Source organism: Lutjanus erythropterus, chromosome 2, assembly GCF_056507025.1.
Source record: "Lutjanus erythropterus isolate fLutEry1 chromosome 2, fLutEry1.hap2, whole genome shotgun sequence".
Classification (NCBI taxonomy): Eukaryota; Metazoa; Chordata; class Actinopteri; order Lutjaniformes; family Lutjanidae; genus Lutjanus; species Lutjanus erythropterus.
Genome location: NC_139318.1, coordinates 33,470,189 through 33,487,124, shown reverse-complemented (window position 1 = coordinate 33,487,124; position 16,936 = coordinate 33,470,189). Strand labels below are relative to the sequence as shown.

Sequence of the window (16,936 nt, the reverse complement as noted above, 5' to 3'; positions counted from 1 at the left end):
TCAGCAATCTATTCCATCTTTTAAAAAAAAGGCTCCTTCTTACTAAAACTCAGAACCAGACTAAACTTAAAATGTAGTTGGAAATGGTTTTCTTCTTTATCCAGATGTCCACATTTCCCATGGATAAAGAGCACACTTTCAGCTTGACAGTTTTTAATGAACCTCGCTACTTGCCTGACGCCTGCTCCAGTATGGAGGAAGAGACCAGTGAGCTTCAGACCATTAGCGAGGTGGGGAATCGAGGAGCAGGAGGATACGCGATCTAAAAGCAGCGGGCAGGCTTAAATCAGGATATGGAAGCTAAAAGGCAGCTTATATCACAGATTTCCTCACAGATGGCCTGGTGGAACAGATCTGGAGTAAAGCATTGATGCTAAGAATACCAGAATTTGAAATGGTTTGGGCATACAGTAGTGGATAGGAGTTTACCGTAAAGAAACAAGAACCAACTCTCTTAGTAATGCCAAGTTGCTTTTGAAGCCGCGATGCATCTGTGGGAATTTATAAACCACTTAGGAGAGGCTGCAATGGGACTAACCTTTGGAGAGATAAGAGTGCGGCCTACTTTGTGCCCTACTTTACAGGACTTTCTCACTTGCTCATTTAGTTCTTGTTTACTCTGATCCTCTCAGCACTTTGTTTGGACCAGTCAGATGTTGTTTTTTTTAACTATATAGAAGAAAAGGCCACGTAAGTCTGTATCCTGCCGCGTTTGAAGAATCTGCACGCTTCACCAGCCTCACACTCTCTTTCTCACCTGGAGATCCCTAAGTGATTTTTCTGGCTCACTATTAAAGAGCAATTTATGCATATTGCTTTTGACTCAACCCACATTATGATTAATAGCTTCTTTCTTTCTTTTGCTGTGATAATGGATTTTTTCTGTGGGGCAGTGTGCTGTCTGAAGGCTTTAAATGTTCAGACTTTAGTCCAGTGTAAAAGAGGATATCACACATTTGGATTCTCTGCCACATCTGTGTTCATCTACTGGACGGTTATTGTTTTCCGATGAAACAGCTGGACAGACAAATTGCTTCAGTGATAAATTGTATGGTTGGACCTCATGATCCTTGCACCGCTTATGATTCTACCCTGTCACCAAGGTTTGATGTTTGATTTTTGTGTTTGTGTCATGTGTTTTCTTTTTTTTACCATAGAAATAACAGAAACACTTCATTTGTAGGGGTGTGCATAAGACTGTCATTGCATGTCATGACACAAAGGCGCCTCAGTGAATGTTTTTTGACTCTTGTCAGTAAGTGTAATTTGGTCAATTATGTAATTTTTAATGTAATGTTGGCATTGTCTGAGATGTCCTTGTTATGACACCTTCACGTCAACCATGACAATAATGACTTTGTTATGACAACTTGACTTTAACCAAGACAGCATAACTTGTCAATGTCTTGATATTATCAAACTTAAAGAAAGTGTTTAGCTTCACATTTTAACACTACATTAAACTGTCACATGTGGCTGGTTTTGACACTGGCCATGATGAGACCATTACAGGTGTGTCATGGATAGTTTCCTTGTAAAGTGGAACATTTTGAACTTAAGTATTATTACACTGCCAGCTCTTTTTGTGATGGTGTCATGAATAATTTCCTGAACTTCAACTGAAATGGTACTATTTCGGCTTGTCACAAAATGTCATTAAATATCGTAAGGCCAGTTTCATAACTACATGTGATGATATAAAGTAATGTTAAAACGTAAAGCTAAACAGTTTGATAATGTCACGTTGTCATGACAAACACATCTCAAACAATGTCAGTGTTGATTTGAAAATTACATAATTGACCATATGAAAATAAAAAATTTGACTCCTTTATGTTCATGACCAGTCTTATTAATCAAGCCAATAATGTCTTTGTTATAACAACTTGATATTAACCAAGACAACATAACCTGTCATGACAACTTGATATTATCAAACTTCAACAAGCTGTTTAGCTCTATGTTTTATCAGTACATTACATTACACTGTCATGTGTGTCATACTGTCAAACTGGCCCCATGACATTTAAGAACATCTTTATGACAAGTCCAAAATTCACCACTTAACTTCAGGTCAATATTCATAACACACCTGTAATTGTTTTGGTTAATGTCAAGTTGTCATAACAGACATTGTCGGCTTGATTAATGTCAGTTTAGCAACGACATCCCAAACAATGTCAACTTTGCATTACAAATTACATAACTGATGACACTTAATATCACTAGTCAAAAACATTCATAAAGACTCTTGACGGGTGTTATAGCATGGTTACGACAATGTAATGACTCCTGACATCTCTTCAAGTAAAGTGTTACCAATATTATTCAATGTGCAAACTATTTTTTTAAATGCACATTCTTGCAGCCTTTGAGCCTTTCCGTTCCAAGCCTTGCAGCTTTTTGGACAGAAATAAAACATCAACAGATTACATGAAATAATAATAATAATTTAAATAAAACATGATATAAACGTAAGTGAACAAGATATACGAAAGCATTTTGTTTGTTCAAAGAGCTCCTGTTCTATTTAAAACCAGGTCAACAACATTTGCAGATTCAGTATGATTAATTTTCGGATTATGATTAAGTTATTCTCAAGGAAGCAAACTGTTTTGTTCTTTTTATATATTGTATCTTTTTAGGTATTCCAGAAATAGCTGCACAATATCTGGGAACATGACAGCAGCAATGCTTCATAAGTTGTGCTCATAATATAGGCTAGATGATTTGCATGTTATGAGTGTTTTTGGAGTCTGTGATCTACTTAAAGAACCCACGTGTCTTCCCTATATGTTATTAGACCACACATGAATAATTTATTCATTTAAAGGCATCAGCTGGCGTCTGGGTTGGTAATCTGCTGAGTGGCTCTGCTGCAGCTGCTCTGATAGTCCTGTTAGACAATGATATAGAGCTAATGAAAGTCAATTACATTTTAATTCACATATTTCCTAAAACAACAGTGATCAGTGGGTGGTGGACTTAATGCATTTGAAACTTTTCAGTATGTAAGAAAAACAGTGTTTTAAAGCTGGTATAGGCAGTTTATTTGTAATTCAAGTGGTCAGAGAGCAAACGAGACCTGCGCGCTTCCTCTTGGCGCCGTCTTCAGGCTTAAGAAAATCTAGCCAGTGATGGACCAATCACAGGCCAGTAAGATAGTTGATTGTTGAGTATTTGACGACCCAGGAACGGGACTCAATCAACCACTCGCCAAGCCACTAAACCAAAGCGTCTGTAGTTTGATGAGCTGGGGATGACGGCAGGTACACATCATCCAGTTCCTGAATCAAACCAATGAGAGGGTGATACAGTCTTTCAATTATTGGTCAAACTGTTGGCGTCACAATATCAACCGGGATATTGTTCACCATGGAGTACCGTCAGGTTGATCTTCAGACTTTAGAGGACCGTGCATATAACTGTCTCAGAAGACCGCGAGTATTCAATCATTTAATAATGCAGGCATTTCTCAGTTCATCATGAGTCCATGTTTGTTCCCTGCCAGTCCGCATTTTGAAAGCAAAGTCACTACTAGTTCACCAGTCACCAAAACAAGACAAGAAAATGTTTTTTAATTAAATGCTTCAGAGTTCAGCTGTCCAAGCCCGCCAATTTGTTTTGGACCAGAGAGTTTGTTTTGTTTTTGTTTTTAAATGCATTGAGGTTTTAAATGAATTTAGGTTTGGAACACGAACTCACTCAATAATCAGCTATCTGTGACCAGAATCACTTACTGCACCTTTAATAAAAATAATAACAGTGATACATTTTAGAGAGATACAGTTTCATGTGCAACAGTATATCAGTTAACATGCATCTGCACGCTGTAAGGGACAGAGTGACATTATGAAGTGTTGTAGATCAATAGCAGGTTTGGGTCAGGCTGTAGAAATTTTTTCAGTACATCAATTCCTGGCATTTCTTTCAACCCTCTGCTGCTTATGAAGTGACCTCAAATGCTGTCTTGATCCCAAAGTTGAGAAACTCTGCCCTAAGACAACGAATCGGTGCAGATCAACACAAGCAATACAAGCCTAGCTGTAAATAATACAGTTGCGTAACACATCAAAAATGATAAACATCAATTCAGAATGACTCTTGACTGAACAAGGATTTCCTGTTTGGTAAATAAGTTTTACATCAATTGCTCCGTCCTCCCATCTCACCCTCACATCCCTCCTTCAAGTCATCAAAGGAGATCCATGTGATAAGAGGAGGATTCTTCAACTGGAAATGAGATGATGCATGAATCTCAAGATAACACTAAATCCCCCTAACCAACTGTAGATCTGCCTCTCTCCCCGATCATTTTACTGTAATGCCTTCCTAATCTTTGGATACCATCTGTCACCATCGTCCCTTTAGGGGTGGGAGAGATTAAAATCAGGTGTTCTGTTTGACATTTAATATCTGCCAGACAAATATATATATATATATATATTCATTGATTTTCCCCAAATACAATGTTCACTAGTCCTTTTAGGTACAATATATATACTATAGTTAAAATGCACCATTGTGGATTTTTCCCACACACATGGCACAGATCAGATGAACATCTCATCCAATCCATTATTTCCAGTGGTCTTTTGGGACACATTTATATGTGGAAACAAATCTGATATGAATCAAATATCTGCTAAAGTCATTTAATCTAAAGACACTGAACTCACCCCAACCCTCGTACTGTGTTTTTGGGCTGTTGTTTTAACTTTAGTCACTCAAAAGTCAAAGAAAACAAAATTTGTTAAACGAGTAACATAAATAAATCTGCTTATTAGAATAGAATAGACAGGCATGCAGGAAGTAAAGGAAACACATGGGAAAAGTGCTCATCAGTAACTTCTTCTTAAATACACACATTAGCCATCTAAGCAACTCTAAATCTTTTCTCTGTATCATAGAACTAATAGAAGTCATGTATTAGAAGAAATAAAACACATAAAGGCCCAGGCTTGTGTATTTGTTGTGGTTGTCCTCTTTCGGAAGGACGACATTTAACCCAGAACTGTCTAAGTGAATAGATGAGCCTGCCAGCAGTCGTCATTAGTCCATCAAACGGATTATCAAGAGTGTCACTTCTGAGCGTAACTGCTGCTTGTCTGGCACCCCAAATATAGGAAGCTTTCCAACAACAACACTGTGAGAGGAGGACAAAGACGTCTTCAGTCTCAGATCAACAAACCAACTGCAGATGGTATGTTTGTTTATGTAGTAAATCTGCATAAACCATAAACTAAAATAAGAATAAAGATGTTGCTGCTTGAATAAAGCTTTCCCAATAATGCACGTATAAAATCTACAGTAAGAGGGTGTAAGCTATGTATATGATCCATCTGTCCATCCATTTTCTTCCACTTATTGGGGGTCGGGTCGTGGTGGCAGGGGGCTAAGCGGGGTATTCCAGGCATCTCTTTTCCCAGCCACGCTTTCCAGCTCGTCCCGGGGGATCACGAGGCGTTCCCAGGCCAGATGAGATATTTAATCCTGCCAGCAAGTTCTGGATCTACCCTGGAGTCTCATCCCAGTGGGATGTACATGCCTAGAAAACCTCTACAGGAGGCATCCAGGAGGCATCCTAATCAGATGCCCGAACCACCTCAGCTGTCTCCTTTAGATGCAAAGGAGCAGCAGCTCTGCTACAAGTTCCCCCTGGATGTCTGAGCCCCTCACCCTATCTCTGAGAGTGAGCCCAGCCGCCCTATGGAGGAAAGTCATTTCAGCTGCTTGTATCTGCAGTCTTTCAGGCACTACCCAAAGCTCATGACCATAGGTGAGGGTTTGGAAGATAGATCGACTGATAAATTGAAAGCTTTGGCTTCCGGCTCAGCTCCCTCTTCATCACAATGGTTTAGCACAGCGCCCGCATTCCCGCTGACGCCACACCGATCCGCCTGTCGATCTCACGCTCCATTTTAGGGTCACACGTCAATATGGCCCCAGCATACAATCCTCCGTTTTTTGGCAGATAGCCATGACCTCGGACTCGGAGCCAACACAACCACATCATCTGCGAAAAACAAAGGCTTGATTCTGTGATTTCCAAACTGATAGAGATACACAGTAGAGAAATATTTGTTTATAATTTATGTTTTTCTGTATTTGATTTGCTTATAATTGCAGAAAGCTGCATTAGAACCAGTAGTGACTGCAGGCGGCTCTTCTCTTCTAATTGGTTAAAATGCATAACAAGCTGACTGAGCTTGTTAGTTGAAGCTTTGGACCCTGGGGAGCACACTTGTCTTTGACCATGCTTATCATGCTTGCTGTGCTTAGAAAGACATTTTTTTCAATGAAAGGTTTAAGTAATAAATAAGAGTACAGAATGTTTGAAGTTATAATATGTAACATTTCTATATTAAAATGTCTAAAAATACTAGACCTGTGTTGACTGTTTTGTTGAGTCGTGTCATTGCACACAACAACTCCCATCATTCCAAGTAACTTCACGATGTCATCAACTATGTCCCATTGTTTTAATGTGAGAGAGATGCCTGAACTCACATACTGTGCGTCTAAAGGCATACATCAATTGGACGCTTTGACACTATAGCTGAAGTGGGAATTCTCAAAACAAAGATGAGGCCACACCGCAGGCACCTCATCTCAAGAATTAACATAATGTTCTCCTTGTGCCACAGGATAATTCAGTCTGTGCTCCAATTGCCTCTAACGTTCTTAAAACCAGAAAACAAAAAAAATTACCCTCGATGTCTTTTAAATACAAAACATTTCATTCTTCCTTCAGCAATGAATAGTGCATGAGTGTTTTCATCCAAGTGAGTCTGCATGCCTGTGAGCAATGCTATATTTTAAGAAGTGTGGTGCAAGATGCTGATGAACTACAGCTATATAGATACAACACAGTTCAGATCATTGAAGATGGTAGATTTCTTTTAAGTTTTTCTTTGTATCTGAGAGAGAAATGGGCGCAGAGCTCTTTAAGTGGAGGAAAAATACAGACAATGGGAGGAATATTTAAAAAAAAAAAGACCATTTGAGAGAATAGGCCAACGTGACGAGGGCAAGGTATTGTCTCGGCCAGCACATCAGGCATTCTGGTCAGGGGTAATGATGAGCAGTGTCAAAGAGGCTCCAGCTGAACAGATGGTCTCCGAGCTCGCCCTTGAGTTTTTCGGCTTTGCTGAGTCAGCCAACTGGAACCCCCTGGCATATTAAACTGCTCTCGTTTTACCTTGTCTTTGGGCAGACAGGGTCATTATTTGGGTAGATTTTCTCAGTGGGGTTATGAAACCGACAGTCATCTTGCGCTGTGAACTGAGGCCAAATAAAAAGACAAGCGGTGATAGTTCCTTTGTGGGCTTTTGTTTGTCTCAGTAGCCGCCTGACCCTCGATGACTAAATCTGTTTGCGTGATTCAACAAATACTTGACAGTCATATTCATTTGTATGAATGCCATCTTGGCTCCATTTTATCACTCCGACCACTCTGGTTTGTCTTTTCGATTGACTGACTGAGTGCCCGACTCGCTCCAATATACTTCTGACTGCCTGAGTGTTTGTCATGGCTCAAAATTGCTCTGCACAGACAGCAGTCTGTCTGTTGCTCTGGACTCTTTTATCAGGATTAAAACATCTAACAGTTTGTCTCTGGCAGTCTAACTGCTGACGGATCTATGTAATCTGTGCCAGTAGACAGATTGATAGTAGGCTCACCAAGGAGCACTTCTTCACAGATGACAACCAAGCTATTTATCTGCTGTTATTGATTTTTCTGTGCATTGTCTGTCACAACAAGCTGTGCTCACAGTTAACTACTTTGAGGAGACGTAGAAAACTGCAATCTGCTGCTGACAATATGCCGCTTCTTTGATTTTAAAGTTACAGTTTGTGGAATATTTCTGCACAGTTTTTGTAGTAATAGTGAATAGGGCTCAACACAAATTGTAGAAACTAAACTGATATTATTATTTGATTTGCCAGAAATTAAAGATAATAAAACATAATAATAATAAATACTAGATTAATTGTTTAAACCAAGACCAAAACCACCATCTGGCTCCAGCTTGTCAAATGTTCTTTACTGCTTTTGTGGTCTGGTCTGACAAACTGAGCAATTTGAAATTGTTATATTGGTTCTGGATTAGAAAAATACTGATTAACTGAAAATGAAAATAATCATTTTAAATATCAGTAGCTTAACTGTATTGTGTATTGATAAATCCATGGCGCTATCCGTGGTGCTGAAGTGGCAGACGGATTTGTAGTTAAGACTTCTTCTCTGTGTCCCACCTTTCTTTCAGGTTCAAAAGAAAAAGAGTCTGTCGTGAATCGGTTTGGTGGTGGTGGATGAATAAAATTCATTTTGTCCATCCATGTGTTACAAAATTGCAAAGGTTATGGCCCTAGAAATGAACATACTGTACAGTGTGGATCAGGAGCAGAATGGAAGAAAGAAAGGAAGTAAGAACACATTTGCAGTGAAATGGTGCTTATCTGGTTGTTAGATTAGTGTGCGTCACACCAGAAATAGAAAAAAAAAGCGTGAGACGCAAGAAAACTAATGACACATCAGGTTCAGATTACAGTGAGTGAAGTCTCTAGAGTATCAGTAGTTGAAACATATAAAAAATACAGCTGGATATTTCGTCCAGAGGCTTAATAACATTAACATCATCAACAGTCTCTGGTTTCCCGTTGCTCTGGAATCAGGCTGGCCGAGCCACGAGAAATCAGAGACTGTTGTGCCCACATCTTACAGAGACCTGCTTCACAATATTCTCAATCAAGCTGTTACACTTGACATGCAGACGAGTCCTGAGCTGACAGGACGCAACACGCAAGACTGCATGCAGTCATGCAACAAGAAAAAGGACAAGGAGAGGTGGACTCTGTGCTTACAATGATGTTAATGATAATGATGGCATTTTAGATTTACTTCTCCTTGTTATATCATGTTTTGTGTGTATTATTTTATGTGTGTATTATTGTTATGAAGGTGTTATTTCTGTAATTATGTAGGACTGTACCTCCTCTGTGTTTCAGATGATGGCAAGCTGTCATTTGAAGAGTTTAATGCCTACTTTGCGGACGGGATCCTGACTACTGAGGAGCTACAGGAGCTTTTCTACTCCATAGATGGCCGACAAAATAAGTGAGTTTTTAATTTGAGATGGGCTGTTTTTTTTTTATTTCTACAAGCACCATCTTAAACTGTTTCACAACAGTGCCCTTTACCCTTAAAAAGAAGCAGAAAAGAGACTGAACAGCAAGTGTTTGGAGCTTAAAGGCACAGTTAATGCGTTCCTTTTAAGTCATCAGTTACAGGCTAAATGTCTCACAGCTGGAGGGAGGTCCTCAGTAAAAATGAGCCCTGCGACCAGACTCAAGCAGGCACAATTAATGTTTACCCCCTTCCTTCAGACATAAAATTCTGTGGCTTACACTTCAAAACCTACTCCCCCGAAATTGCAATCAAAGAAATCGGCCCGAGGGCAGCTGCTGAAATCACAGAGTGTTTAACTCAGTGCAGCCACAGAGGAAAAGAACATGTCTCCCCTGCCGTGGTACAAAACGGTTTCAAAGTTTCTCCTTTTTATACAGCCAGTTGTCTTTATTGCCTTTGCCAGATTAGGGGTTAGTATGTTTTCACCTCCCATTTGGCTGTCAAACTGTACTCTGTGTCAACTCAGGTAAAATAATGAATAGCAGGCAACACAGATGCTACAAATAATATTAATTAAGGTTCCATCCCATCTGGGTACCGCTGTTAGGTGTGATGTCTAATGTATTAAATAGAGTAGGACCCTAATGGAGCAAAGTGTAAGATATGGCCAACATTTAAAGCTATAATATGCAACATTTACGCAGTCAAAAAACGCTAAACTTATGTTATATAGTTTGTTGAATTGGGTACTTACATTATCCAAAATGTTTCCAGCAATGGTCAAAAGTAGAGGAATACATAATTTATTCAAGGTAACTGTACGTTACCTGCCAGCTGTTGCTAGCTTGTTGCCAGCTGAATACATCAGCAGCATCGGCACACCTGCCTAAATGTAATGTGAATAAAACCTAATGCATTATCTGGTACCACTTTGTGATAGTACAACCCCCCCTGAGAGGGAGACAAACTCTCTTCACTTTTTCAGTTTGATAAATAAACAAAATAAATTTATTAAATGTCAACACAGGAAATATTCTTACACTTAGTCTCCATAATAAACTGTACACCTTCTGAATTCAAGTATCTCTTTTTTTTACTGAACCAAGACAAGAACGAAAGCACTTAAAACTGGACAGAAATAAAACACAAATTACCAAGAAGTCTTGGTGTATCATTTCAGTGATCAGCAATCACCAACTCTGGTTTGGCTGGGAGAAATTCTTAATCCACCACATTTGTTGTGAAAATATTCTGGCTCCCTGCTGCCTCTCTGATTCCCAGCCTCCCTCTCAGTCCTGTCTGCTTCACGCCTCTCCTTTCCCTGCCAGCCGTCTTCATAGCACCCAGAGTCAGAGTCCTGGTCAGAGCTGCCGTAAGGCACCTCGGTGCAGTGTTCCCTGTCGTCAAGCTGGTTGTTGTCGGTATCGGAGGCTGTGTTTGGTTTCGGTCCGGCTGTGTTCACTGAGAGGCTGCTGAGCGGGGTTCTGATACCCGTGGTGTGAACATAAACGCTCCACTGTGCTCTGAGCTGCAGGTCTGGCAGACTCAAATCATAGTAGGGCCTCTAGCTGCACAGCTAACTGAGCTAATGGCAACAAGTAGGCTAACTAAAGCCAAAGATAGTTACAGCAGAGAGTACAGTGAGCAGCATTTAGCAGTCACTGTGGTGAAATGCTGCCTCCTGTGTGTTTGGAGTTACCTTCGACAGGTGGGCATGTTTCACACATTGCTCCTATAACTAGTAACATTGGCAATGCTTGCGTTTACTCTCCTATTTTATATCGACATGGCTGCTGTGAAAAGGGTCCATTCTTACATCTCTGTGTCTCACAAGATTGCATTCACAAGCATAAACAAACTCATGCAAAAACACACGAGCACACTGAGATGCATTAAAGTTTTAAATTCAGTTTGTAAGACATTTTTCTTTTTTGCACGTAATTAGAGTGAGTTAAGTGTTTGGCTACAGTTGCAACTCTGCTGTTTATTTTTATTTTTTTTGTTCCATGAGTGTGATAAAATGCTTTTGGACATGATGTTACCCTGGTACTGTCACTGATGTGCCACACCAGCTCTCAGACCTCTCTAAACACGATCCAAGCTTTGAGGCAGTTAGCATCAACTGATGCTGCTCTGATGTCTAATTAAAGGGAATTCTTGTTTTGAACATCAGTGCTGTTAGTTATACTGTACAATATCACTTCTGAAACAAAAGTGTCTCCTGAACCTTTGAAGGCTTTGGTGATAGCATAAAGAATATTCCATCCTAACCCAAAACCTGAAAACACAGAAAAGGACAAAAAAAAAATCTCTTTAATCAATGTAATGGAAGCCTGCAACAGAGATCTGCGGGAACTTATTGTAACTATCATAATGTTAATTTACATCAGTGACTGAAAAAAGAAATGCATTATTTTGACCACAGACGCTGTGTGAGCTTTCTAATAGCACAAGCCATTAAACCGGCATTGCTTATGTTCTGCATCTGACAGTGAAAATGACCTGTGAAATGCCATTAAGCAACAGGGGAACTTTTCGTGTAGTAATGGTACTGCTTTTATCAAACTGTGATACTGAGAACAATTTAGCCTCCGCTGTAATAATTTCTGCCATGACTGGTAAACAAAGAAGTATTGATCTTAATGTTTTTTACAACGGTGGAGCAAGTTAAAAAGAAAAGCCTCTGTCACAACTGCATTTACACGCATTTCTAGCCAGAAAGTTACACCATATTCTTAATGTAGAATGTTCAGAAGTGAGGAACATTTAATTTTTAAGCAGGACAAATATCGGCTTGTGTTTCAGTTAATGACATGGAAATCGACTTTAACTTTAAATGATTTTTATAGTCTCAAGGCTGGTGTCTTCTTCAGGCTATCACCATGAAGTACATTGCGCTGAGCCACACAGTTTATCTAGCAGAAATAAAGAAATAAAGAGCAGCATGACTTTGAATTTCACTAATTAACTTTCACAATGTATTCCCCATTTGTCTCCTCTTTCTGTTTTGCCCTGCAGCAACCTGGACACTGACAAGCTATCAGGTTGGTGGGAAAGTGATTTGTCTGATTTAATGCATCATAGTACATTAATTTCTGTAAAACTTTTATCTATAAAATTCACCATCATCAATGATTGTTGTCATTTGTGCATTCATGTTTCAAGGTGATGATAGCACAGAAAACTTGAGGGCTGTACTGATTACTTCAAGGCTTTTAAGCTTCATTCATTGTGGTGTTGCCCCCTTTGTTGTTGCTGGTGTGGTCAGTTTGCGTCAAGTTTGCGCTGAAGTTGCTGCTAGGCAGGTCCTCGTGCTGCACAACCGCCTGCTTCTCCATATCTGTGTCTCTGAGAGAAAAACACATCAGGCACTGCTGCCTCAGACTTGTTTCTCCCCAACTGCCTCCGTCGTCTCTTGGACCGCCGCCTGTCTGACGGAGAGACTGTAGCTTCAGCGTGAGCTGGACAAAGACGAGTGATGCCAATGCTGGGATGCTCAACTCGTGGAAGGTGGACTACTGCAAGCAATGGTTCTGCTAATTATTAATAACTAAATTTGGATGACTGACATCCCTCTCAGTCACAGCAGTGTACAAGTGAACATCACACTTCAGTTCAGACCACAGCTGAATGGAGAAATGCGTGGCTGTGGTCTGAGTGATGCAAATCCCCCACCGTTCACTGTGGCCAAAGCTTAAAATATTCACTGATGATTACTACCGAAGCTTCAAAGCTCAAAATAGGGCAGTCCTAGAAAACTTCAAAGAGATAGTCGAACATTTTGAGTAATACACTTAGTCGCTTTCACCAGTGTCTTATCTTTCTGTTGAGATACGAAGCCATACGAGCCAAGAGAAGGTTAGCTTGGCTTAACATAGAGACTGGAAACAGCTTAACTATGTGACGTTTTGTTTTTTCACTTCGCCTTTTGTACGGTTATGCTAGAAAAGAACATGTTGTCTGACCACGTTGGAAAGGAATAAGGAATCATGTTCATAGTTGACCTGCATGGCCACACTCAAACCCAGGGTGAAAGACAGCTATCTTAGAGTCAGGACAACGGCGCACATTTTCCCTTTAACCCAAGGTGTCAGAACACTGGGTTTCCAATCAACAGTCGAACAGTTCAGATGGAGTATACTGGCGCCTTCATAGGTGCTGTTAGGAGGATTCTGTTGCCTTTGGACAGAACCAGGCAGTTGCTTCCACGTTTCCAGACTGTGTGCTAAGATCACCAGTCGCTGGTGATAGCTTCATATTAACTGAATGAGAGTGATACAACTCTTCTTAACTCTCCACAAGAAAGGAAATAAGATGTTCCAAAATGTCTAACTATTTCTTTAATTCAGCTAAGTATTTATATTTTTCAGATGAAATTAAATTTTTAACATTGCAACCAACATCACCACCACCATCTACCTGCAACACCGATCTGTAAATATGAAAGAAAACCTGGCACTGGTCTATTGACCTATTTTTTCAGCATCTTAAAAATGCATGTCTGTGTCAGATGGCCTGAATAAAATGAAGAAATAGGACAGAGACCTGTAAATACCAGTAGTACTACCCAGAATAAATCTTGTGCATAATTTATTGAATGGGAATCGCATCGTTTCCATTTGACGTCAAAGAGAAGTTTACTGTTTTCTGTGACTGAATGTTCCATTTCGTCTCACATGTAGTTCACCGACTACTTGTTGTCTTTGTATTGACCGAGTGTTTCTGAGTGGCATAAAATTCAGCTGGATAACTTAATTGAATTTAAGTAAGAGGAGTGTAAAAGGTGCTGCTGATCCATTAACCTCGGATCTGTACTGCGTCACATCGAGGCTGCCCTTTGGTTATTTTTAATTAAGAACCAAGAGCTAATTAAAATTGAGGACTTTCTCTGCTTTAATGGTCTGGTATTACAAATGTCTGAAGAACGTCCCTCACACATTCTTTTACTTTGATTCATTTGATTAAATAAGTGATGTTCTCAGTTCTCTGAACTCTACATTTTGTGACATAAATATGAGCATGTGTGGATGGTTTTTTTTTTTAAATCATTTATCACCATGTCTCTTGAGCTGCTGTTATAACACTGTGATTAAAAGGATGATTAGAAAAACAGTATCAATTTCATGACATGGTGAGACTGTTACTGACTCATAGGCATGAGAACATCAGACACTTCCAGCTCAACTTGTCCATTAAACTACACATGGATATTTTTTTACCCATTTCTAAGATGTCCTCACTTAGAAATAGTTTGTTAATAGGAATATGTCATGGCAACATATTAGAGTTTGTCTCCAATTTTCAGAAGACAAAAATAAATTTTCATTGTTCTGACATTGCAATGACACTAACAGCTTGTTTCCTATTCACTATTAGATTATTTTTCTCAGCACCTGGGGGAGTATCTCAACGTTCTGTCAGCTCTGGAGAGTCTGAACATTGCCATTTTAAAGGCGATGGATAAAACTAAAGAGGTAAGTTCAATTTATGTGAACTTTGCCTTAAATCAAGACAAAAATCGCTGAGTGAAGACATACAGTAGTTGTTAACACCCACACCCACACCCACACACACACACGCACACAAAGTCAGGGGTTTGTGCAAATATGCTTAGTTTAGTGCTGAGAGGGAATACTGGCACGCACAGATGGAGCCAATGCTGCTTCCAAGTCTCCCAAAACTGATGAATTAACAAAAGAGGAATAAAAAAAATACACCTCAGCCACCCCCATTTCCATTATTAACCATCATACTTGCCAACCTTCTCAGTTTTCCCCAGAGACTCCCATTTTTCATTGTGCTCTCCTGGTTTCCTCCAGGGTCACAGTTCTCCAGTATTTCTCCTGATTTATGACGATTTTTCACACTTTTTCATTATCACAACCTTTTTCTGGTACTGCACAGTGTTTATAAGCCCTATGACCCTTAAAGTCAACTGTCTCCAACAGCACAGCTGCACATGATGCAGAGGAGACATTCACACTCACACACACACACACACACACACACACACACACACACACACTCTACCCAGTTCTCTTTATTACATACATGCTCACACTTCATCATCCTCGGAGAGTGAGAGACAGAGAGAGAGATGCAGAGTCGGCTACTAGGAGAAAAAAATGCTCAAGCAAATTTCAGGTGTCATAAAAAGAAGAATTCACATTAGGTCTCAAAGTTGATGTGCTTACCATTATATTATGTTTGATTTTAAAGGAATGGGCCAACATTATCAAATATCAAATATTATTCACTTTCTTTCTAGAGTTACTTCAGAAGATTGATAGGCCACAACTCTCATGCCTGTAGAGTAAATATGAAGTTACAGCAAAATCTGCCTTAACAAAAGCTCACTCTTGTTATTTTAATCCATTTCATGCAAGATATTTTGTGTGAGCTGGTTAGCTTATAGTTGGCAGAAATGTATTAGTTTTGGATGAACCAGGCTTGCTGTTTTCCCGTTTGCTAAGCTAAGCTAACATACTATTGCTGCTGGTTGCCCACGGTGACCAGACATCCCCAAATGTCCCAGTTTTTAGCAGACTGCAAATTGAAATATTATGTTACGTGGCAAGACAGGCTGGGGAGCTGAACCTACCAGGTGACAACTCAGTCACATTGTGCTTGTTTTGGTCAACAGAGCGAGCTGCTCGCCATGGCAACTTCCTGTCACTGAAAGTACAGGTAGAAAATGGAGTAGGTGAAAAATAGAATACAAATAATAATAGAATAAAAGACTAAAATATAAAATATGACTTAAAAACTATTCGTAAAGACTATACCTTTCACTCATACAGATTTCTGGAAATTTATGGAGATTGAAGTGTAATACATACAGGGTGTGTAACATTATAGTAAGAGAAAAAATATAAATTATATTGGATATTTGGATTGCACAGATTACAAGCAGCAAATTCACAGGATGATTCAGTAAAGATGTTATTGCATGGGATGATTTCACATTAGATATGTGCAGGATGAAATGTATGTATATAAAAAATAAAATAATATATATAAGGGTATGTTATATAGAGACTGATATACATATATAAAAAGGATATAGTAAAGAATATGATATAAACAAAATCTAAAAAAAGATACATAGCATAATGTAATGTGATATGTATGAACAGTAGTAAATAAGCTACACAACCTGAGATAGAGAATAGTGCAAAGTAGCTTGTGAGTAGGTTGTGAGCGATGAGTGGTGTGACAGAGACAACAGTGCTATATTATGTCATGCTGGCACTGAAGAGACTGACAGCTGTCGAAATGAAAGACCTGCAGTAGTGCTCCTTTCTGTGCCTGCAGCAGCGTAGTAGCAGCGTAGCAGAGTGAAGTGGAAAGGTAAAGAAAATAAATGAAGAAGGACGGAAGATGACTGAAGAAAAGAGGAGGAGAGAGAGTGGAAATCTGGTCATCTTACGGCAGCCTTATAGTTGCTCTAGAGTTATGAGAGTGGTATCGATCTTCTTAAACTCCCGGCACAGCTTTTCCTTTTAAGATTCAAAGGATTAGTCTCTGTTTAGTAGAATAAAGAAAGCAATTGTGAGATATTCATTAAAATAGCTCTTTATTTAGAATGAATGCAGAAAACTTTTCACTTAAAAGGCTGATTACCAATGTCCTAGTGTGTTTAACAAAAGCCCTGAAGATTAACGTGCAACCATTCTCCACATTTTGCTCCCCAGTCAATGCATCATTTAATTGCAGTTGACAAAACATTTTAAAAATCTCCTCCCCTCACTTTTTCAGGTAACAACCCTGAATCAGGGATTTGGATTGTAATAGAACAGAAAA

The 16,936-nt window shown here is 39.4% G+C and overlaps 1 protein-coding gene across 1 annotated transcript in view; it reads left to right on the top strand.

The window, feature by feature from the left end:
* Positions 1-16,936, top strand: part of necab3 (N-terminal EF-hand calcium binding protein 3) — a 65,507-nt gene that overhangs the window by 18,525 nt on the left and 30,046 nt on the right. The window contains exons 3-5 of the mRNA XM_084737742.1: positions 9,013-9,121; positions 12,152-12,177; positions 14,510-14,607. Coding sequence (XP_084593868.1) covers positions 9,013-9,121; positions 12,152-12,177; positions 14,510-14,607 — 233 coding nt within the window. The remainder of the gene's footprint in view (positions 1-9,012; positions 9,122-12,151; positions 12,178-14,509; positions 14,608-16,936) is intronic.